Here is a 23,858-nt window from a genome sequence, read left to right as displayed (position 1 = left end):
TTTAAATTTAAACATAAATTTCAAGAAAAAATTAGGACATGGAGTTTCTGTTCTCAGATGTACTTGCAGTCATACACACATAATGCTTTCTGATATCAAGGGGAACTGCAAACAAAGACTGGAGCCTAAGGTGGAATAGTGTTTAATAATGTTGTTTTTAAGGGAAGTGACAGAGAATAATTAATTGATATTTTGCATACAATATGCCAATTCGATCCATAGGGACATTATAGAAAATAGAACGAAGTCAACCAAATAAGTTTTAAAAAAAGAAACTTTGATATATTTTCATTTTCTTACAATTGCAGAAGTAAAAAAAAAATAAATAATCAGATTAGGTTCCACTAGGGAAGAAAAAGGTATCATTCTTCAAATAATTAAAATTTTTCTTTGGAAGAAATCCTCTTAATCTGGACACACTTTTTACACCAAATATTCATCAGCAATACATGAGCATTCATAATTCTTAAAAAACTGTACATAATATTTTCCTTAGGTTTTCATAGTTCTTCCTGACAACAGAACTGTGTGAAGAAACTGGAATTCATTAGCAGCTGCTCTGCCAGTTCCTTTGCCATATGAACTAAATGCATATTAAATAATCAAAGTAATCTCGTTTCTGTCGGTACTTGTCTCCGCAAAAGGAAGAACCAGTTGAGGAGCTGGATATCTGGGGTAATTGACTGATAACCTACCATTCAAGCAGCTCTTCTGACAGGACCACATACCTATCTAACAGTATACTATCTCAGTATTGGAATCAATCTTAAATAGAAAAAAATCTAATGCTCTATGTATGCTGGGTATGCATAGAAAGAAACACAGAGTATACACATGAACTCTAACTTATCATCTGTGCCTGGATGTATAATACAAGCATAAATGGAAGACTAGATTATACCTTATGAATGCAGTTTTTACCTAATAAGATGACTTGGTTTTTCCTTTTATTAAAATCTGCCCTCCTACAGTTAAATGTTTCAGAGATTCTCAGAACGTACCCAGCCTTCTCCCACATATATTAACTGAGGCTTAGCTACACATAAGAAACCTGCTTCTTAATCAAAAAATATAGAATCATTTTATGAAAAACTGTAAAATATAATTTTGCACAAAAGCTATTTTTGCAACACAAGTAGTAGTTGTTAGCTACAATGCATGGGAGCCTCTGCCATACTCTCAAATATGAAGTTAGATAAGGAAGGTGGATGGGATAAAAACAGTCAGTTAAGTAAACAGTGTATGTGGCAGAAAATACTTGCATTTACAGTACTATCCAGCTTCTGGAGAGAAGCCAAAGACCTTCCCATGAAATCTTTCTGCTTTTAAGGCTGCTGCAAAAGTTTCAGGGAATTCTAACTGTATAAACAGTTATGGGGAAATGAGATTCACTGCGAGACTACAACTAGCCAGTGGCAAAAGTGATGATTGCATCTCAGCATCAGTCATTTAAAATACGAAGTTTCTGACTAGCAATTCATACGCATTTAGCAAAATTGTCTCAAATTCAACCAGTTAGGAGCTTCTTTGCAGCCTGATTATACAGCTGGCTTCCCAAAGGTACAGCACATACAGATGATCTCACTCCTCTGAAATAGTACGTTTGGTTGTCTTTTGATTTTAAGTAATGCAGGTTCTCCAGTATTTGTATCATGATAAAATTCTAGTGCTTTAAAAATCTGCCCTTCACACAAGCCTAAGCATACGTATTTTAAAATTACTCACTGTGTATCTTCATCTTTTGTTTAAGGCATGAACAATGGCAAATGAATGGGAACAGCATCCAGAAAAGCATATTTTGTTGACAAAGGCCAGTCCAAGCACATCACAACAAAGGACTAACCTCAAGTCAGAAATGACAGTGTTGTGATCCAAGAGTTTTTAACAAAAATAGCTGAAACAAAATGGTTCTTTTTCTTTTTCTTACCCCCCTCTTTTTTTTTTTTTTTTTTTTTTGTTTTTGTAAATTTAAATTACATTACTCTTAATGTCTGTTTAAAGCACCGGTTGCAGTTTTGCATTTACCGTCTCTTTCTGAGTGACTTTGGATAATTCATCTGCTTCTTCTCTTCTGAATTTTCAGTGTACGAAACTTTAAAAGGTTTCTGTTTCTTTTTTTTTTCTTAATTGTTCCCTTTTTTTTTTTTTCATGGCTGCTGCAAAATTGAAAAGATCCAGAAGTGGTCTAATGCACTTTCAAAAGTCCATTATAAAGATGAATATAAATGCAAATGATAGGTTTTTCCGTAGACCCACGAACCACACTTAGCTTTAAGAAACATATTGTGCATAGTTATTTTTTTCTTCAGAGTGATATGTTGGCTAGATCTACATTCTCAGTTTACCAGAGTACGGGAATATCTACTTTACTAAAGCCAGGATCCTTTCGCAGTTCCCAGTACGTGTCATTGGTAACCCAGGCTTCTCTTTGATTGGCGTCGATAACTTTTCTGTAGAAAGGGAAAAAAACAAAACAAAAGACAACAAAAGAGAGAGAGGAAAAAAAAGTTCTGACCATAGATCTCTGCTCTTATGCAATATGAAAACAAATTCCGTACCTCTCTGATCTAAGCCAATACTAAATCTGATTTCATATTTCTAAAGGACACAAGCAGAGTCAAGGATTCTAAAATAAAAATCAACCTCTACCTGTGTCAAAACTGGAAGGTTTAGAAAACCTGCCAATAACAGAAAATCTGTTGTCTGATCTGTATGACCAGGTCTTAGAGCCACATAAAGCCTCTTTGACCATTACAGATTCTGATTATGGGCAGGGGATCAACCAAGGAATCTAGCTTTAAGAATGCAAGCCTTTTACCATTTATATTGTTTTTCTACTCTGTATTTTGCTCATCTTCCACTACAAAAATGCATCAAGCATGTTCAATCTTTCAACTTTTTATTTCCCAAGCTAAACATCAGGCTATTTGCTATGACTATCCCTTGTTTCAGAAGAATGCTTAATTAAAAACAAAAACAAACAAACAGAAAAACCTTTCACTCAAAAATAAATAAATTGTAATTTAAGAGTATATATACACATTCATCTATACATTTTATAGACATATATGTGTGATGTTGTTGTTGTTCAGGTCACTATTTATTACTTTAAACAATGATATAGTTAAACCTTATTCTAATATCATACTTCTATTCCACTTCAAAAGTTCAAAAACCATCGGCCAAGGGGTGCAGCAGGCTGGTACAGCTGCTGTCCATTGTAAGAGAACCATCTTTCAATTATGAAGCTTTAAATTATGTAAAAATTGCTTCAGGTAGAGAGCAGGTATCTGATTATTTTTCTGAAAACAGCTGTTTTCAAGGCTTTCACAATTAACAGATTACGTTGGTGGTAATTCTTGTAGTACTTTGTCCAGTCACCATATATAAAACAGAGACTAACTACTGAAATGAACAGACTCACTTAAAAAATTTGGGCATGTATTCAATGCCATTTTCTTCCATGTATCTCCTCCGACCTCTCTGGAGTTCCTCTATTCTTTGCTTCTCAGATGCTGCCGCTTCTACATTTCCTTCCTCCAGAAGCCTGTATGAAAAAAAGTGGGTCCCACAGCAATCATACAGTGTCTAGAATATGGGATTTTCTAGCACCAATCAGCACAAAAGACAAGTAAAAGAGCCAAGTCTGTCATCTGTGTTGTATCCGCTTTCAGATCTATTCATAACCTCATAAAATAAGAATAACCAAGATGTGATTCTCCAGGTACCTGTACCTGACCTGGCCTGACCTGTACCTGGCCTAAGGCACACACTTTCTTTAGTAACTTCAGCATATGACAAACACTGAAGTACTAGGAACTGAGAAATAGGGGGAATTAATGTTGTTTCCATTCATAGCAGGAAGGCACGCTATTTCAAAGCCTCATTCCAGTTTGTTCTGAGGGAGCCTCCCTCCACCCAAAGATTGTGCTATAGCTCTGCTATACCAACAAGATGCTTTTCTACTTTCCCTCAACTGGGTGAAGCAGAAATTTGACTGCAATACTGAATACCTTCTCTGCTAGCAGAATCCACCAAAGCTTAGTTCAGAATGTAGTGCAGACATAGATCAAATTCAATACTCTGAAAAACTCAGGTTTAAAACCATCAAATATTAAGTGTATAAATACGCATTCTTGCCTTTGATCTGGCCTGAATCGTGCATCTGTTGCAGGAAGAAGATCTTTCAGTAAAGGATCTAATTCATTGAGCTCAATAGCAAACCTTGTGAAGCCATAGTAACGTTCATAATTGGTTGGCATGGAGCCTGTATGAATAGGTATGAGAAAGAAATAGACTTTTAAAACTATTACACTAAATGTGTGAGAGATTAGTTTATTAATTAAATTATAACAGAAAAAAAAAAGTATATATATTACTCTTGCCTACAATTAAAAAGCATCAAAAGTTATTCTCTGGGTGGAACAACATTTACTAAATATTGATTTCAACTGCACAGCCTGCAGAGGTTGTAATTACATGTTAATGTATTCAAAACTTTTATGATTTTCCTTCCATTTTAAATAAAAAGAAACTGCTTTCAAGATTTAATTTTGGAACATAATGCTCACTGACTGACTGATTCAGCACTGTCAACACCTTCAGCAGTAAAGCAGCCAGAGTGGGCACTGCAGAGAGTAGGGTTTAAAATATTAACAATTATGACAGTTCCTGGATAATCACTCTGCATGTATATAAAAGGTACTACAGGTGCAAAGGATGACTAATTCAACCTCAGTGCCTCTCAGCAAGAAGTAAGGAAGTTGAAATCAGCTCCCAAAATTATAGGAACTCACAATCTCTGAAGAGCAATTCTTTAGGCTAATAGAGCATTAAGACAACAAACTCAATAAACTGGCACATCCCATTTCTTGAATCCATATAAGCTACTCTGCCCCCTGTGAGAAGGCAGGCAGGCCCAGACACCCAATATTTGTCTTAATATTATTCTTATGTTGACCCCAAGACCCCAGAATGTTTGATCAGGAGTTCAGACTGACATGTAGAAGACAATGATTAATGGAAATGTTCTTATGGGACATAATTATAAACTCATGTAAATTCTTTAGTTGTCTAGCCAAAAAATTTAATTTCTCCAGTAGTATTTTGTGTGTAAAATGATGGCTAAAACAGCTTTACATAGTTTAGGGTTACACTACAGTGTCTGCCAGAGTCTATTACAAGCTGCTTACCTGGCCTCCATATGCATTTGGCTGAAGGTGCAACTCCACAATAAAGGCCTTCATGCCACTTTCCAAAAAGACGATGAACCACCTTCCCTTCTTGATCTATCACAACACCCTGGACCTCATTTACATTTGAATTCCAGTAGTTCACCTGCACATTTAACACAAAATTTTTCACATTACCCACTGTACCAATACAGACACTGCATGAAGCTTAATATATGGCACCAACTGTCCAAATTTTGTATTGGAACAGCTCACCTGGAACCAAGAATATCAGAATTTGAAATTCAGATTAGCTGAATATTAATTAATTTAGTATATGAGAAACTCTGAATAATGTTACATTTGGTTTTGGCATAAATGTATTCAAATTATATGCACATCTAGGAACTGTGGTGTTGTTCATTAACCCAAGTCTCACACAATTAAGCAAAAATGACACTTTGAAAGTTGCAATATTGGAGCCAGCTAACTCTCTTCTTTCTGTAGGGGAAAATACCAACTAACCTGTACATGTAACAGAATCCTTTGATGTGTGCTGCACACCAGGACATTCAGCCAGTATTGGTATTTATTGCTCTCTGTTTCTCTTCTCTGTTTTCATTTTCTTAGGCACATTTATTTCTTATACCTTCACCTACTGAGCGGGTTGCCCATTCCCAAAACATCCATGAAAATTAATTTCAGATTTACAGTAGTGCACCATTACTAACTCTACAATGGTATTAATATATTTTGTTGTGATAGGCAGAAAAAGTTATTTTTAGGGAAAGTAATTGATAGTAACATAGCTAAACAGTGATCTGGTTTTTATATATGGCTCTTGACTGGATATTCAATTACTATGGACCAAAGTCACATTTTCTAATCTAAAAAGATAAAATACTGACTGCCAAATTCTACTGAAGTTGGAAATAAAATGGCACAGAAGTCTACAGTCACTCTGCATTTTCATTGTGGTGATAGAAATTTTGTCATTTCATTTGTCACCTAAACCAAACAACTGAACACAGCTATACAGCAGTGCAACACAGTGATACCAAATGTTCAATGGAACAGTCATACCACTCGACACAGCATTCTCATTTGAAAACTTACAGATATTTGCAAATGTTTATAAGACAAAAATGCAGAATGTGGATTTCAGGAATACTGAAGAAACACCTTGATGCATGCTTAAATGATGAAGTTTTATGAATATATTATATGTATTAGAATACTTAGGTTACCTTGACAAATGTGAGTTTACAAATACAAACACTGCTTTTTGTGTTTCTGATTGTTATCTCTCCATAATGTTCTATCCACCTCCTTCCACTAAGAATATTATGTATGCAAGTAGTGACTTTGTTCCAGACATAGTAGTCTCCATACCTAAGAACAAATTAACAATTAGCTGGGAATATAAATTAATCATGATCATTATGGACAAAAATAGCTCCATTATCATAAATACAAGACAAAATTTCTCAAAAACTTTTTAAACAATGGCTTACTTTAATAAAGCACTGGTTCTGGGTGCATTACTAATCCTTCATAGAGGAAGTCACCTAAGTTCCAGTGCAGAGAACAGAAGAATGGTGCTATGAACCACAGAGCGAGACATTATGAACCAAGGAAGCCCTGCAGAGCACATTCACCATCCTCAGAGCATGAAGCGCTTTGCCAACAATTCCTTTAGGGTCAGGTCAGTGACCCAAAGATCAACATAAAGTTGAACTGAGGCTATAAGCAGATGATGTAATGAAATTACAAATAGAGCAAAGTAAATATGGAAAGGAGATAACAGAAAGGAAGTAGGAAGTGAGAGCTCCCTGGCATTTCATCCCTTTCTCTCTGTAACAGCTGCTCAGAGTCAGAGCACCTGTACTGTCAAATAAGAGAATAAGATCAGGGAACTGTATTGTGCAAAGCACATTCGCCTTCAGAGGAGAGGGGCAAGCATGAAGACAGAAGACAAAGATGCTCCTGAGTGCATTTATTTCAATTTAATGAGATGGATAAAGAGATGGAGTGGTGCCATGGGGTTAGAGGCAGAGAAAAAAAAACCCCACCATAAAACCAGTGGACATGTTAAAAGTATCCTCTCTTTGTATATTCCCAGGATTTACAACTTGCAACTAAACCTATCTGAGCTGAAACTTTTCACTACTCTGCCATCATCTGAAGAACATGTTTTAGGATAACTACATTTTGAAAAAATGATCTTACATTGTTACAAGTGGTTGTTCGGAAAGAACACTTGGCAGTATTGAGAACCTTAGTAAGGACAGTGCTAGCTGCTGACACTGCAACATTGCAGTCTTGCTCCAAACAGATGATCACTGCCATACATGTAAAACTTGGGTTCTTTCTCCCACAACTGTTCTACCCTCTTGTCTCTCACTTTCCAGAGAATTGGTAATTTTTTTCTCCAAAAACCCAAATGAATCTTCAGCTCAAAAATGCTTCAGTATCCCCACCTGTACCCTAAGGAGAGATTTGAGCTAGGCACCAACTCTCACCAGTACAATTCATGCGAGGTCTGCAAATGCTTCCCCCAGTATATTCAAATGGCAGAACAGATTATATTGCAGCAATGAGTAAAAACAAAAGAAAATAGGACAGTAGCTTACTTTGGAAGAGTCACATTCAAGGTTCCAACTGGAAGAATTTCCATTGATTTTCCCCAGAATTTGTTTTTCCACCTGATATCTGAATATAACAGCGAAAGATTTACTAAACTGAAAAGATCAAATTATTCCCGTTGCAGTGATCTGCATGGCACACAAAATGATCTATGCTACACCATCTGGTTTAAAACAGGACAGTATGAAGTTGCCATGAAAATAAAAAATAAAGGAACAAAAACAACTAACAAACTACTGGAAAATGACATTAGGTCAGAAAAACTAAAGATAAGTTTGATTTGCTTCTAGGAGTCATCATGCCTGTGCTATATTGTTGTCAAACCTCTCATGAAAACATTCAATGCAAATTAAATGCATATGCCAGTAGATACAAGGAAAGAAAGAGCTGCTTGTTCAACTGTGTAAAAAGAACTACTTGTGTTTGTATAAAATTGTAATCTTCTTGGTAAAAAAGCTTTCAAGCAGAGAAGTATAAACAAGCTGCAAGTAACAAGGGAAGCTGTAACACGTCTGCTCACTCTTCAGAACAAGAATTCGGAGTGAAATAATTCAGAGCATCAGTTTGCAATATGTTACTAAAAAAATCATAAGTATAGAAATTTTGAGTAAGTTCCAGATGCAAATCTCAGATTGCACAGACAAAGTTTTTACTTGCTAATTAAAAAGGATTTTATGCTTTTGAATTAAAAAAGTATACCTTGCCAAAACACAAAGTTCTTCGATTCACAGTGACAGGCCGAAATGGGAGGATGGTGGCTAACCTGGAAAACAGTTTGGCTGAATTAAAAACAATTAATTTCCATTTCTGAGACAATACAATTGTTACTGCAATATGAAAATATTAAATAACCCACACTATTTATTAGTCTATGACATTATGAAAACAGATGTAACTTAAGTTTGTACTTAAAATGGTATGTACTTAAAACACTTCCTTGTGATTACTATAAAAAATATACTTTCTGACATTCAATGAAATTCACTCACACTAACAGCCCTTCTTTACTAAGAAAGCAAACTATTCTAACTCAAAAGAAAAAACAAGATTAAGCTATTAAACAAAGAAAACAAAATCTAAATCTAACCAGAAGTATCTATCTAGAAACAACCGTTACCTGCTCTGAGAAAAATCTAAATCCTTTGTCTTCTCTAATACATTCATACGTTTCACCAAGCACTGGGTTAAATGGCTTGCTTCCTGCTCTAAAGTACGTAGAGGCATAGCCTGATGCTGCAAAAGCAGCTATGAGAACCTGTGAAAATACAGAGAAGAACATTAAGTGAGAATATGGAAAGATTTCTGTACTTATGGCATCACTATGTGGTATCATAAAACTCACTCCACTCAGAGTGAAATCTGGAAAAATGAAGCATGCCTTAGGATGAAGACGTATGTCTCAGCCAGAACCAGTATATACTGCATTTTTTGGTTGATATATTTTGTTTTTCTTCATGGCTTCAGTCAGTCCCTTTCAACACTTCCCTAAAGTAACTAACAATCTGCACAAGATACTGTTTTTCCACCTTTCACCAGGTTTATCAGTAATTACACAAAACACAGACACACCTCTAGTCTATGTCCCCTCTGAATAAATACTGTAAGATAAGTTCTAATGACAGGATCACATACCATTTTCCTACGGGAACTATTTTCTTTAGTGCCAAATATAAATGGCTTTCACATAGGATGTCCTTAATGTGGAATCATCTCAGGATGTTCCATGCATGTGCAGCCTTATCAGACTCCTTAAATGCATGTACAACCAAAATTTAGTAATCTCTAAATCAGGCTTAGCTGGGAGTAACAAACTAAATGACATGCCACTGTAATTTAGATTACAGCTCCCTTTACCAGAGTTAAAAAGAATTCACAACAGGCATTCACAAGTCCAAAAAAGCCTTCAGAACAGCAATACATGGTTAAAAATCACCCAGCTATGAATGATCTGTTAACAGCAGGGTAAACCTTAACCAGGTCCACCTCTCTTCATGCTAGCAAGGGCATAACACTTGTGAGCTTTTACATGCTGTGTTTTCTTCCCACTGTGTGATGGGTGCTCCATTCCCTATTAATTTCATGGAGCTGGAGGTAACATACAGCACTGCTACCACTGATGCTTTGGGTATTCAGCAGTTCTGCCAATTTGGTTGTATGCCTAGTATTGCACTAGGTATCCATAGCAGTGAAGGAGACTGAACCCACATTTCCAAGGGAGCTTTCAGTTGCACTGTGGCTTTTCCTTCCTGAACTCTCCTGACACCTTCAGTACTCACCTCCCAAGCTTTTCAACAAAGCAGGCAGAGTTCTACAGGCAAACAGCCTGCTTTACTCAGTGCAGCCCTGCTCAATCCTTACAGAAGCTCCCTGATGTGATGGATATAAGGAGTCTTGTGGACAACAGCATGTGATGATAAAACCCCTTATCATAAGGTAGGTCCAATTTCTTCTGCAGCAAATAAAAAATACTGGTGTTTGGGACCCCTTGCTCTCCTACAGGCCACATGAACATGGCAGTTCATGGACCTGAGAGTCTGTCAGCCACAGGCAATCTCCTCCCAGTTTTCACAGTAGTACCAACCAAGGAACAGCAGATACGTTCAGTAACAACTTTCACCTAACAGCCTTTCTCTCCTTCTTCTGAGGAAAAGGAGACACAGCAGTTCAAAATACCCTGAGAGCTGAACATAGGCTGTTGGCTGCCAATTAAAAAACCAAGACATACTTAAAGGGGACCTGAAGTCAGGTTGCCCAGGCAAAATTTTTTTAGTATTTTGGAACTTCTCTATTAGAAATTGCCTAGGATAACATCTTATTGACACCTACATTGATCGTAAGGCAGCCACAAACCTGATTAGCTATTTGAGGCTGCTAGAGTGATCACCCTGCACAGACCTCCACTGAACAGCTCCCTTTTTAACATGGACATAAGAAACGCTACACCAAATTTATTACCATGCGTTCATAAGGATCATCTGTTTCTGAAGCCTTGTCCAAGAGTTCACTGTATTCCAGCTCTTCACAAAGATGTTGTAAGGTATTCAAGGGTTCATTTAGCTCAACTGGCATTGATACTTTGGAAAGATCTTTGCCAATGTTATTTCTCAAAATATTCCAGAGGTTGATGTTACTGGTGTCAGGGCTGGGAGCTGGGAGACAAGTTCTCCGTCCGTTCCTGAATGCGCCTCCTGTTAGTTCACCATTAAGAACTGGGAAAGGAAAAATTTTTATCATAAGAAAGCACCAGATCAAGAAAAACAGACTTAGCCGTTGAACAAATCATGGTCAAAACAAGCAAGCCCAACTTCTGGTTTCAGCTGAGTTAATATTATAGAGACATGCAGTACATCTGATACACGAATATAACCAACATCATTTCCCAAAGTTGAAAACACAGCAATATACTTTGCCGAGAAATGTTGTCTGCAACACTGGTGTTGTCCTCAGATATATTATCACTCACATCACTGATATAAGATTCATCATCAGAAGCCTGAAACATAAACAAAACATCTATTAAGTCTACTACATATAAAATATACTGACAAATCAGACAAAAAAAATTACTTGAAATACAAATATTCAATGAAATTATCTACCCAATTAGAAATTTTAACTAAATCAACTGAACGTTTCCATCAGCCTATGCTGCCACTGCTCTAAAAGTGTCAAAACAAAGGCTATGCCCTTTTTATGTTTCTGAATTCCTTATTATAAAGCCAAATACAGAAAATAAATTTGCAAAAAGATTACTTCAAATGAGATCAGATTAACAAAAAATTGACAATGTAATGTGCTGGGGTGGGATGTGAGAAGAGACAGGCAGATTTTGGAACACCAACTTACCATTTTACAAAACAAGAACTACAACATTTAGACTATTTTTAAGACATTTTCTAATAACAAAAAGGTGTTTGTTTGTTTTTTAGTAATATTGCTTTAAAACATTTCACAGAATTTATGTTAAGGCCTAGACCATTTGGGGTTAATTTTGTAAAGTTTCTATTTTATTTGTACCATATAGCCACACCTATTTTCCATGTTGATATAGACAATCCAGACTGTTGAGGTAACATGTACATTACACCTGTCAGAAGCAATAAGATAAGGAACCACTCCATTATTTAGACAACTCTAGCCATGATTGTGCCAACTCATGGCACATGAGTCATCCCTGTCCAACAGAAAATATGGTGTTATGGTTATCTTCCCCCCTACAGAAGAGATGTGATATAACACAACAAAATTCAGGAACCTGAACTCTACTTGACTGCTTCAACTTTGAGCTGGAGTGAGCCAGTTCTTCAGGCTTTTGTTCATTTCTCTGATTACAGAGAAGAAATTTATACTGGAAAACTTTTAAAAGAATATTTTAAAATCTAGATTAGTTGACTGCATAGTCAGATATAAATGTTTCCACCTCATCCTTATCTGAAACTGCCATAGTCTAGCAAGGACATGTACTGAATATAAGCTACTGATACAAACTGAGTTACAATTCAAGGAACTTCTGCACCCCACCACAAGGCAGTCTCTGGGTCATTTATCTACACCTTATACACTCCAATACCTTTTTACTCTAAGTATTATTATAAAAAAACCTTAACAACAATTCACTAGTGGTAGCGGTACATCAATCTGTCCAGCTGCAAAGCTGCAGGATGCTGTCAGAGCCTACCTCATTTTCTGATGAACTGGCAGACAGAAGCACTTCCTGTGCATCAAAGAACTCTGAAACAGATTCAGACATAGAGAGCCTGCTCTCATTAGAAACTTGCTGAGACAGTGGCAGACTGACATGAATTTGTTCACCCGTCTGCAAATAAATCACAGAAAAGCAGAACTATTATTATTTCTAATATAAAAGAAATACGCATAGAATGGATAAATCACCTAAATAGTTTTTCTGTGTCAAATATAAGCACAGATAGTAAAGACAGCATTTTGGTAGGGCTTTGTGTGTACCTAATAGATGAGATTTCAACAGTTATGAAATACAGTGAAAATATGAAATATATGAAATACATATATATATGTATTTGTATATATATATATACATATATATATGTATATATATATATGAAAATATGAAATACATTCTGAGCAGTGTCTTCATTTGAGGCCTGCTCAACTGCAGAGTTTTAACAGTGTGAATAATCACAGATCTAGCTCTATTTCCAGAGGAAAAATTTTGTGGACAATGGCTGGATTGTGTCAGACAAGTTCAAGCATGAAATTCAGATTAAGAGACACCTGGTTATAACAAATTACATCACTGAGAACTAGCTTTGACACAACCAACATTAAAATACAAAGCTTTATATGGTCACAGAACTGTAAGTTACTTTCAAAATAAATGCACTTGCGAACCAGTCTATTAACATATGTTCATGTATTCAGAAGGATGGCTATAATTGTGTGTGCTTCTATTCCATGTCCATACTCCAAATCTCATTTGAATTATGCCATTAGCACTGACTCAATACAACCAAAGGGAATGAACTCTCTATGGTTTATTATAAAGAAAATTGAACAGCAAAGGCAAGGGTTCAAAAATGTACTTTGTGTATTTCAAAAAGGGGAGCAAGCTAATTTAAACAGTAGAACATATCTTTCTCTTCCTGCTGTTGATGGGAGGAACACCAGGTTTCAACGTGTTATCCTACAGGCTATCACTTTAAAAATGGCAGGTGGGAAAATTAAGATTCTCTCCCTATACCATTCCACCAAAGGAGCTGCTGCTGTGGAGGGAAACAGGCTTCTGACTTTATCCCATAATATATACAGCATGTCGCTTCTGGGAGATAATACAGATGAAATTGCTGAAGCCCTTTTAAACACAGTTTACTCTTCAGATTGCTACACCATTCCCATTATTCTTACTATAGAAGTCCTGCAAATGCTTTTGTTGACATCTTAATCCCGTAGATTTATTATTAGTCACCTCAAAATGCACTAATGAAAAAAAAAATCTTCACCAAGAGGTCAAAACCCACTCCTTTTTCACTGGGGCTTATGGACTTGTAGGTGGTTTATCATGTTTGGTGTATTATCATGGAACCAAAAGTTCATTTCACTGCTTTCTTTACAGGAAGTGATAACATTTTGATGGTTTTTTATAAATTAGAGGGACTTAAAAAAATTCAAATGTCCCTACCTGAAAAAGATGCTCTCACAGGCATTATCTACGCACTGCAAGACTACATAGATAAAGCAGTCAAGAGAAGAAGTGAATGAAAGCTCTGGGATCCTCTTTGAAAAATTCCTTTAGTCAGACTTGTACCATGATAATGATGCACACATGAAAAAGAAATAGCTAACCAACAAAAAGTACAAAATAGAAGAGATAGTCATTACTCAGAACTTCACTGCAGATTGCTGTGCTGTGGCACCACTTCACTTCTATCTTCTGTTGCTAGTCTCCAGCGTGCCGGACTCTTGGAAAAATTGTTTGAGTATTTCCATAAAGGAAATAAATACAAGTAATTGGAAACATATTTTCACCTTCCTTGGAAGTTGGAAGAACTAATTAGGAGATAATAGTATATTAACTTAAATGGTGTATGCATAGAAAATTATTAGTGGAAATTATAAATGAAAAATATTTTGTTGGAATATAAGAGAATGGTTGTCAAAGTGACCACATGGATTTTAATTTACTACAGCTTGCAAATTCAGATTTTTCCTTCTCATGAGGGAAGCTGACTTGTTATTAATATAAATGTTCAGTAACCTGTTGACTGAGGAAAGCAAAACAAGACTAGATGTTGCAAACATCACATTAGTAAAGTGCTTGGTGAGTGCAGCAGTACCACCATATTAAACATCAGGCCTCTTAAGCACTTGCAGGATGAGGTCATTAGATACCGAGCTGTTCTGTTGGTTTGTCAAGAAATTAAGGTATAAAATTGGTTAGCTACTGTGTGTTACATTCAAACACAGTGAAAACCTCACTAATTCCCACAGGTAACAATTAATATTTCTGCAGTCCTTCCCTGTTGCTCTGCAGAGAAACCAAACCAAGTTCTTTCAAGAGATCTGACATGTGCAAAATGAAAGACAGAAGTTGTATTTTATGTAGAGAATATACAGTCTGACTTTTTCTATGAATGAATGCTCGCCAATCTGAAAAATTCTATGAATTGCCAGATGTGTTTCAGCTATTAGTGAGAATTAGCAAGGTTTGATTGTACTCTAAATCCATGAAAGGCCAAAGTCTTACCTCATCAGGACTAGGGATAATATTTACACTGACAACCTGATCACAAATAACAGATTCTGAATGTATTCTGTTCAAGCGACTCCTTAGTTCAGCATTCTGGTTGAGAGCCTTAAAATAAAAATGGCACATTTCATTTAAAATTAAAAAGCAGGTGTTAAAAAAAAAAGTAGCTTCTTCCCAGCAATTTCATAAGAATTCACAGAACCTCCTTTCTTCCAGTTGGAGAGAGATACCTCTATTGAGATCCTCTTTACCGTGATCTAATATTTTTGGTTCGTTTGCCTTTAGTGATTTTCAGGAGTCAGGGGTACAGATATTCTCCCACAATGTAACAGTGGCATTCTACCTTAATTCTTCAGATAGCTCTTTGGCACGTACACTGGTGGGTTATGTACATTATGGAAATGGGAAGTGAACAGAGCAAGAGCTAATGAAACTGCAGAACAATAAACAGGAATTACCCGCAAAATGCCAAGAGGCAACTCTTGGCCACAGCCCCTCCTGAACTAAAGTTATCAGCTTCCTTTCCATCAGAACCAACATAACTGTTAGTATAACTGGGTGTCTGCCCATCCAGATCAATGTGATGTATTTGCATATGTGTACTGATTTCAAGCCATTAATCAATTAGAGTGTCACAAATAGCAATACAATTCCACTGGTGTCTGGTATCTGCTGATCTTTCTCCTTTTTCAAAGCCCAATCTATGTCATAAATTTGGGTGCATGTGTACATGTTGTCTGTTATCTAAAAAGACTCGTGCAAGATTCTTAAATCCCAAAAAAGTATAATACGTTACATACCTAGAACATGAACTGACTTAACCCTATTATATCCCCAGCACTGAGGTTAGACAAAAGAACAGCAGACATACTGTTTTAGTATGAAATGACTGCTACAACGGAGCAAGAAACTTCTTCTACCTCCCCCTGGTGCAGACTCAGGAATAGAATGCATGAATGTACTGAGACAAAATAGGACCAAAGTAAATAAAGTTAGCTTAAACTGCCACTAAACAGTTTAAATTACTCCATTTTAATTTGTTCTGAAATGGTTTTGGCATGTTCACATTTGCCATCCACCTGGAAGGGAAGATGATTACTAACAGCAGCCTGCAGTAGCTTCTTAAACTGCTCAAACCTGGTCATGAGACTAGTCAAACAGGCCATCTGACTAAAGTCAAATTTTCATTTATTTCCCACAGACACTATGATCTGATAGTCACTTTTGGACTGACACTGGAGGCCAGGAACAAGAAAAAAAAAAAGATCACCTATTTCATACAAGTTACTAATTCTCCACAGGGCTTTGTTAAGTTTTTATCAATAACCAGAAATAGTTATCCTTGTTTTTCATCCTTCGCCTTTCTTTATTACAACACACACTAATCAATTTGCATAACATGATATGCCTATGTATCCATAGAAACATTGTGCATAAATTTTAACCTCACAGTAAAAACCTACAACACAATAATAGTGTATGAAATCATGTACATATTTGGGTGAAATTCTGTCTGCCCTTAAACCTCTGCTAATATTTCTTGCAGAGGCAGTACTCCACACCAAACCATTCTTCAGAGTAGAAACTTGTATGTTTTGTTGAGAAGGAATTTAAAAATTTGAGTTATTTTGCAACCTGGGGACTTAGTTGCTTTACTTCTTCCCACTAAAGCCAATGATGATTTTTTTTTTTGGCTTAAGTAGGAGAGATGATGGACCGTAACAGTTGTGTATCTGAAAATCCAGTTTACCCATGACTATCCTGTAGCCCATGATCCCTTTTGCAGTTAGAGACAAGGACATATAAAACAAATGGTGTGGTTGAGTCACCATCCCTGGATGTGTTTAAGGGTCATTTGGATGTGGTGTTGATGGATATGGTTTAGGGGAGAACTTTGTAGAGTAGGGATGATGGTTGGACTCAGTGATCCCAAGGGTCTTTTCCAACCTGAATAGTTCTATGATTCTATAAATCTGAAAGTATAGTCAAAATGTAAAACTTAGTTAAGAAAACAAGAATATCTCCTTGGCTGTGTTGGAAACAGCCAAGAAAGAAATCTAGCATTTGTGTAAAAATATTTGACTCTTTTTCTTTACTTTGGAAAACCTTAACAGGTACATGCTTACACAAACAAATCATATCCTTCACCACCACATGCACTGAGGTTAGAACTGTCATAACGAAACATATGTCATAGTCCTAGTCAAGAACTTGGCTTTTTCTTGGCTCCTTCTACCTCAGGAAATGGCCAAAATACAAAAGAAATCGTGCATCTGGCAAGCTAGATGTGCTTGAAATCAAATCCTGAACATACCTGAGAGAGGGACTGTCTGAGGCATGCTACTTGAGCATTGTGGCTTGTAAGATCCTGCTCTGAAACAATCTGCTTAAGTTTCTCCTTCTCTATAGCTATGCTGTTAAAGGCAGACTTCAAAAGAGAATGCACTAAGAGAAAAGAAAAGAAGGAAACCAGTGTTTTGTCAGCTACAGAAATGCACATTGACATCTACTAAAATATTTCAGCAATAAAGATAGAGAGTGAGATTTCCATTCCACAATTACAGACGTTTGAAACAAGGATCTGAACTTCAAGTTATCCATGCCAAATTAGGTATAAACACAGCCAGAGCGTGTAATGAGCATACTGTATGTTCACACATGTGACATCTGAGCATATTCTTGCTGCTGAACATATGGAAAGGTGTATATTTGGAAAGCATGTGTTGCATGTGTATTCTTTTCCTTCTGTTTTTTATTTAATTTTTTTTTCAGAGTAACAATGACATCAGACTCACACTAGTGAAGAGGATTACTTGACCTTTGAACAGGTTTTTGACATTTTTTAAGATATCAGTCTCACTTTTTTTCCTATGTTTGTTATACAACAGATAGCAAATTGACAACAAACCCTTTAAAAATAGTATTTTTCCATCTGTAAGACCATTCATTTATTGAAAGTAAAATGGTATTTCTAAAGTACATCCTCATAATAAGCTTTACTTCTGTTTTCATTGGTGTAGAAAACACTGCACAAAACTGAATGGCACAATGTAATATGTAGCAGTGACCTTCTGATTCATCACTGGGAAAAAATAAAGCATTTTCTTGAAAAACAAAATGTCTGCAAACTCAGTCACATATTTAAAGATGAAGACAGTAGTTTAGATGACTTGTTGTCTCTATATAAGCTACCTGAGCAGCTAAAAACATACTATATAATTTAATGCAGATGAATGCCCTGGCAATAACTAAGTGAAGGCAATAAAGAAACATCAGAGAAGCACAATAAAGGAAAGGCTTGGTATTCTCAATTACCTTTTTGTGCCATCAGGCAGAATTCTTCTTGAAGCTTCAGGTACTCAGTAGAGCACTCCAGGGGGTCCGTTACATGGCTTGGGGGAGTCTGAAACTCAATGTCTGCACAAAGATTGGGATTGGATGAATGCAGTCGAACAGGTGACATTGTAGCACTAAAAGGGACCTAAAGGAAGATAAAGTGAAGAAATACTGTATAAGGTGCAACTAAGCTTTTGTCTCTGTTGAAACAAAATACAGATTTCTTCTGGAAACAAAAGACTTAGTTCACAGTTAGAAGAACACGGTAGGAGTGAACATGTAGCTTTTTACTCTTTTAAATCTCAGCACAGCTGATGCAGAATTCTCTTGAAATTTTTCACTGAAACAGAAAAAAGAAGGCCTACATACACAGCTAACAGCTAAAAACTGAGCATCTAAGTTTTAACATTTACAAACTGGAACATTTCCTAATGCTTAAAAGATGACTGGAAAACTGAACCATGACTGCTTTGTACTTTGACATTTAAAAGCATATGTAATATGACTCTGTTGTTAAAATATCACCTTTTGAAGTATGCAAGTTCCTCCACAGATCTAGAAAGAGGATACAATATTATCAAATATATCACTGAATTTTCAAAATTACTGGCAAATCTCGAGTTGAAACTCACTGTACTGGCAACTGTGAAGAGGGGAAAAAGCATAGTCTTTTTACAATCTTTCTGTCTAAAGAAAGAAACAACAACAACAAAATCAAAACTCCACCTGATTTTCATTTACAGTATATGAAACATAAATAAATGCAAAAAGTAACAGTTTAGTAAGATGGAGGACAGAATTTAGTTTATTATCATCTCCACTTCTCTTTCTCCTTCTATACTTTTCAGGTACAGTAATAAAAATACACATGCAAATCTTTTTAAGTTATATATAAATGTACCACATGTACTGAACAGTTACCTATATACTACTTATACAGTGTATGGCTACCACTCATATTTATGAGGTGTGCATGTGAGCATATGTTGTATTTTATTTTACCATTTACACACATTTGTATAAAAATCAGGCCAAGAACCCAATTTTCAAATCTAAATGCAAAGGAAAGGCATGCAGAACTACATTTTGTTACTTAAAATATGAAATACTGTTAAATATTGAACACATCAAATAGAATGTATTACATTCTACTAATGTATAAAACAAATGTATAAAACAAATGTATAAATCAAGAGTTTCCACACTGTAGCCCAATTAAATCATTCAAATATGAAAAATGGGGCCAAAATATCAAATGTGTCTTCTGAAGCATGATAAAGAGTAGCAGATAACAAAAAAAGTCATATTACTAAAATTGGTTATCAACAGATAAATTCTATACTACCATCAGTACTTTAAATTGTTACCTTGATATTGGGAATGGTTTTATCAATCTCTTCCTGTAAAAGTTGTCATGAATATATGTTTTGGGATTCTGATTACTCAATGAAATCCTCAAAATCCTGTTGAATCTACTAATTGCATCTTATTTAATGCATGAGCATATTTTGCTAAATACCATTTTCCATCCTGTTCTTTGTCAATTTCCAGGTACATACAGCCCATACGATAATAGCTCTATGGCACCTATCCAGTAGAAATTTTATTCTTTTTTCTCATGTATTTTGATTTCCAGCTGTATCAACAAAGTAGGTATTTTTTACTGGACCTCATTTTAGCCTCATCAAGAAGACTTCATTAACTGGAGATGTAGAATCCGTTCATACTGGATATTTACCCCATTGTATTCTTCACCAGTACCAGATTGCCCCTTCCAACAACCCAACAAAACTAGGTTAATTGACTAATGTGAACAAATGTAGGTTAGTTTCAAATTTTTGTTATAAAATATTTTCACTTCCAAAATTGGAGTACAAGGTCCCAGAATTTTTTGACTGGGAGCACCACAAAGGTTCGATTGCTCCAGATGGCTCTAGGAGGGCAGAATAGATGACTACATGATAGCTGGTTGCATGAGGAAGACACACCCAACCCTCAACTCCATCCAGAAGGCAGGAAAGAACACTGAACCCAGCTATTATGCAGGAGCTCAAGGGAGAGGACCTGCAACGTCACATGCCTGTGGTGATGGGGCAGGTTGTCCCAGCCCCACACAGACTGGCAGAACTGCAGGCAGGCTGCCCCACACATGGCAGGGGGGCTCTTAAGTCACTTTGTGATGAACCTAGCTGAAGAGACCTGCTTCAGGTCCATCCTCAGCTACTAGGCTGAAAACGTTTCTGCAGTGAGGTTTATTGGAAAAAACATATTTTCAGTATGTCCTAGAAACACATTCACATGATAGAGACAAGTAGCTGCTTTGCCGACTGCTTTAAATATAAGAACAAAAAATACTGAACTGTTCACTGACATGAACGCTCCTCCTATGTATATTTTAGAAAAGTTCCCAAGTTACTTTCCACAACTGAAGAAAAATTCCACACTGAACAAATTCTTCCAATCTCTTGAATAGGCAACGGAACACAAAACCGCCAACATACTTCTCTTCCCCTGTTCTTCTTTCATTGCTGTGCTTTCTCTCTATAACCACAGTGACTTGATTTATTACCATTCTCTTTTTTGGTTGGTTACTTTATAAAAAAATTTACCTTCCAGATGCATCACTCTAGTTTCCTCCATACACATACTCTTCAAGACATGATCTCAGATGTATTTTGTCCTGACTTTCTGCTCTACACCAGAGGCTAATACCTACTCACCCATCACCTTCTTCAGAACTAGGTGTTCATGTAGGAACAGTCTGTTTCTAGTAAAGGGCTTGCAAAGTAAAAACTCCTCTTCCTGCTCTGTATTTACCTGATGTAATTCTGTATCCCTCAGTCTATACACAAAGCTTCACCATCTGGGAGAGAAGTACTTTGCTTCATCAGCCAGCAAAAAACAGCCCATTGCCACCACCAATGCAACGGCTGCAGACTCATGGTGGTGCCTCTAGTCTTCCTTCCTCCTGTGCTTTTTCCAGCTCCTCTAAGACCTCCCTTACCAGGTCCTCACTTCAGCTGCAAGCAACAACTCAGCAGTTCCCTGGACTCATACTGACTTGTAATCTAAGTCTAGATGTATTTGCTCCACTTAAGCACTCCTTGGTACAGATCTTGCCAATTCTGTTAATTACTGCTGAACCTACTACTTAGAGCCTCCCACTGACAATGCTCAACCATGTAAACTGAGAAGGGGGCAGACTTCTCTGCTAGGCAGGCAGACCGATGAAGTCAAAATATCAATCAATTATTGAGCACAGCATTCCACTGATTAGAGGGGAATAAATTTAGATTAGTTAATTAGTTTAATTAGTTAATAACTACAAAACCACTTCTTTCTCTCATGCTTTTAAGGGAGACCTAACAATAACAGAGTTCTATGGTTTGGGTAGCAGGAGTTCAAGGTATTCAGGCTTAAGCAGAAGCTATGTTTGATCTAGGGGATTTTAGCTATGAGCTGGTGCAGCAGACCCTGGAACACTTCAGCCTGGTGAAGACATTCACTGATTGGCCTATGTAAGGCATATGCATTTAAAGCACACTTCAGTCTTTGGCTGCACAGAGTCTTCCCTATCTAGCTGTTGTACTAATCAGTTGATGGATGTGCATTCCTAATAAGTGCTTTCCTAATAAAGCAGGATATCCTTTTGATGCTTATTTGGTTTCACAAACAGTGCTGCCCCCTCCCAATTCCCAATGTGTTGAATTCATAGCTCCGGATTTTGCGTCCAAGACTTAGAGAATTAGCAAAACTAAATACAAACACCAGAGGTAGTAATATGACTTTTTGGGATTATGGAATGTAAACAGAAAATATCTCAAATGAAAAGGCTAACCTCACACTATTAAAAAAGGGGAAAAAAAAGGAAAGAAAAAAAAGAAAAAGAAGGAAATCTTATAATTCCATAGCTATTCATAATAAATCTCCTTGGTTCAGCTGTCTTCCTATGACTGTCACATTAATATTTTCACAGAATTTAATAACTTCTTTCCATTTTTGTATAGTATATACCAGAGCATGTCAACGACATGTTCAAATATTGCAGGGCCTGAATCTAACCATCACTTGCACTTAAATAAAGGAGGAGGGACATGTACCATTTAAACAAGCTCAGACCCACATCTATGGAATTTGTGTCACACCTGACCACTTCTAAGAAACTCAGCTGAAAGTGGGTAGCATGGACACCTCCAAAAAGTGCAAGAAACATTTTCATAAGCTCAGTACACATTCAAGTTACACAGCTTCCCATCTTTAGAGCTATCCCTTGATTTTTAAATCCACTCACTGTTGTAGCCACTGCAGCTGCTAGTCTCTGCCGGCGTCGTGTTGTGCTGAACTGCCCCTTCGGTGCCGGCCCTTCCTGACAGTGAATGCAAGAGAAGGAAGTAGAAGAAAAGGGAAGGGGTGATGGGACACAGGAAGATGAAAGGTGATCAGAAAAGGGAGAGGGAGAGTCTTTAAGTGGATTTCAATTTTGTTACCTCTTATGGCCTACACATTCTGAGGACATATTACATGTTTTCAGTTGTGTATGCCAGAGACATAAAAAACCCTAGATACTTCACTAAAATCATCTCTAGATGAGTTGGACTGCAGTGCACTCACTAGGACTACCAAAAAACCCTATTAGCAGTGCCATTCAGAGTCATAAAGCAATTATGGAAAAAGAAAAAAAATGCTATGGTATGACAGAAAACACACACAAAAAAATCCTCTGAGGGTCACTTGAACACCTAGAAGATGAATTCTTAAAGAGATCACTTTGCATTAGTGGAAGTGCATGAACTGTGGTCATTGATAATGCATGCATTTCAATGGTAAAACCTGTCAGTGCATGTGTTATAGTGAGCTTGCTTATGTAAACATTCCTGTGCACAGCTTCAGCATTTCCACGTCCATCCTTGAGATATTTGTTCATTATTTCCACATACCACTTTCTTGAGTTCCAACTACTTCTGTACATTACTGAAGGCTTGGCTCTCTAAGCAATGCAAAAATTCAGATAAAGCATCACAAATGAAAACTATTCCAATAACTACTTCCTTTTCTGCATGCCTAACTTGTGGCCTCATCTGCTTAATTTCACTTTTATTTGACTTTTAAGTGAATTCATCATGACATATAAAAGTAATGCAAGTACTGTCTAATACAGAGGAACTCTACATGTATTATAAAGACCTTCTATTTAATGTATAATTAAAATGTCATTATTTTGGAGCAATTTTAAGATTTTAGAAGATAGAAAAGCCATCTTTCTGCCTTTAGAAAACAATTTTCAATGCCTTTACAGTTTTCTTCCCCTAAATCTGCACCTATAGCCACCTGAGTATTTTAAAATCTATATACTTGTTTATCTTTTCTGAAAGCAGACTGGGTGCCAATAACAATGGCATAGACTAGATACATGAAAACCATGCTGAAGATGTCATAGTTTAATTACTAGCTCAAGTGTCTTGCTGCTGTAAAATTCCTGC

At 36.5% G+C, this 23,858-nt stretch overlaps 1 protein-coding gene across 4 annotated transcripts in view; it reads right to left on the bottom strand.

Moving 5' to 3' along the window:
- Positions 1 to 2,149: 2,149 nt before the first annotated feature.
- The window catches only part of OSBPL6 (oxysterol binding protein-like 6), a 44,471-nt gene continuing 22,762 nt past the window's right edge, over positions 2,150 to 23,858 (bottom strand). For 2 of the 4 annotated variants that reach the window (XM_009996182.1, XM_009996183.1), the window contains 14 exons: positions 18,358 to 18,523; positions 17,357 to 17,487; positions 15,040 to 15,147; positions 12,496 to 12,633; positions 11,223 to 11,310; positions 10,773 to 11,026; positions 8,935 to 9,072; positions 8,517 to 8,580; positions 7,805 to 7,883; positions 6,419 to 6,563; positions 5,193 to 5,337; positions 4,141 to 4,267; positions 3,425 to 3,547; positions 2,150 to 2,450 (listed from right to left, as the gene is read on the bottom strand). In XM_009996182.1, coding sequence (XP_009994484.1) covers positions 2,342 to 2,450; positions 3,425 to 3,547; positions 4,141 to 4,267; positions 5,193 to 5,337; positions 6,419 to 6,563; positions 7,805 to 7,883; positions 8,517 to 8,580; positions 8,935 to 9,072; positions 10,773 to 11,026; positions 11,223 to 11,310; positions 12,496 to 12,633; positions 15,040 to 15,147; positions 17,357 to 17,487; positions 18,358 to 18,523 — 1,815 coding nt within the window. In that variant the 3' untranslated portion in view covers positions 2,150 to 2,341. Of the gene's footprint in view, positions 2,451 to 3,424; positions 3,548 to 4,140; positions 4,268 to 5,192; positions 5,338 to 6,418; positions 6,564 to 7,804; positions 7,884 to 8,516; positions 8,581 to 8,934; positions 9,073 to 10,772; positions 11,027 to 11,222; positions 11,311 to 12,495; positions 12,634 to 15,039; positions 15,148 to 17,356; positions 17,488 to 18,357; positions 18,524 to 22,669; positions 22,745 to 23,858 lie in introns of all 4 variants that reach the window. The other 2 variants (XM_009996181.1, XM_009996185.1) reach the window with 2 other exon arrangements.

This window comes from Chaetura pelagica, unplaced genomic scaffold, assembly GCF_000747805.2.
Source record: "Chaetura pelagica isolate M959 unplaced genomic scaffold, ChaPel_1.0 scaffold3, whole genome shotgun sequence".
NCBI lineage: Eukaryota > Metazoa > Chordata > Aves > Apodiformes > Apodidae > Chaetura > Chaetura pelagica.
This window is presented reverse-complemented; position numbering and strand designations above follow the sequence as displayed.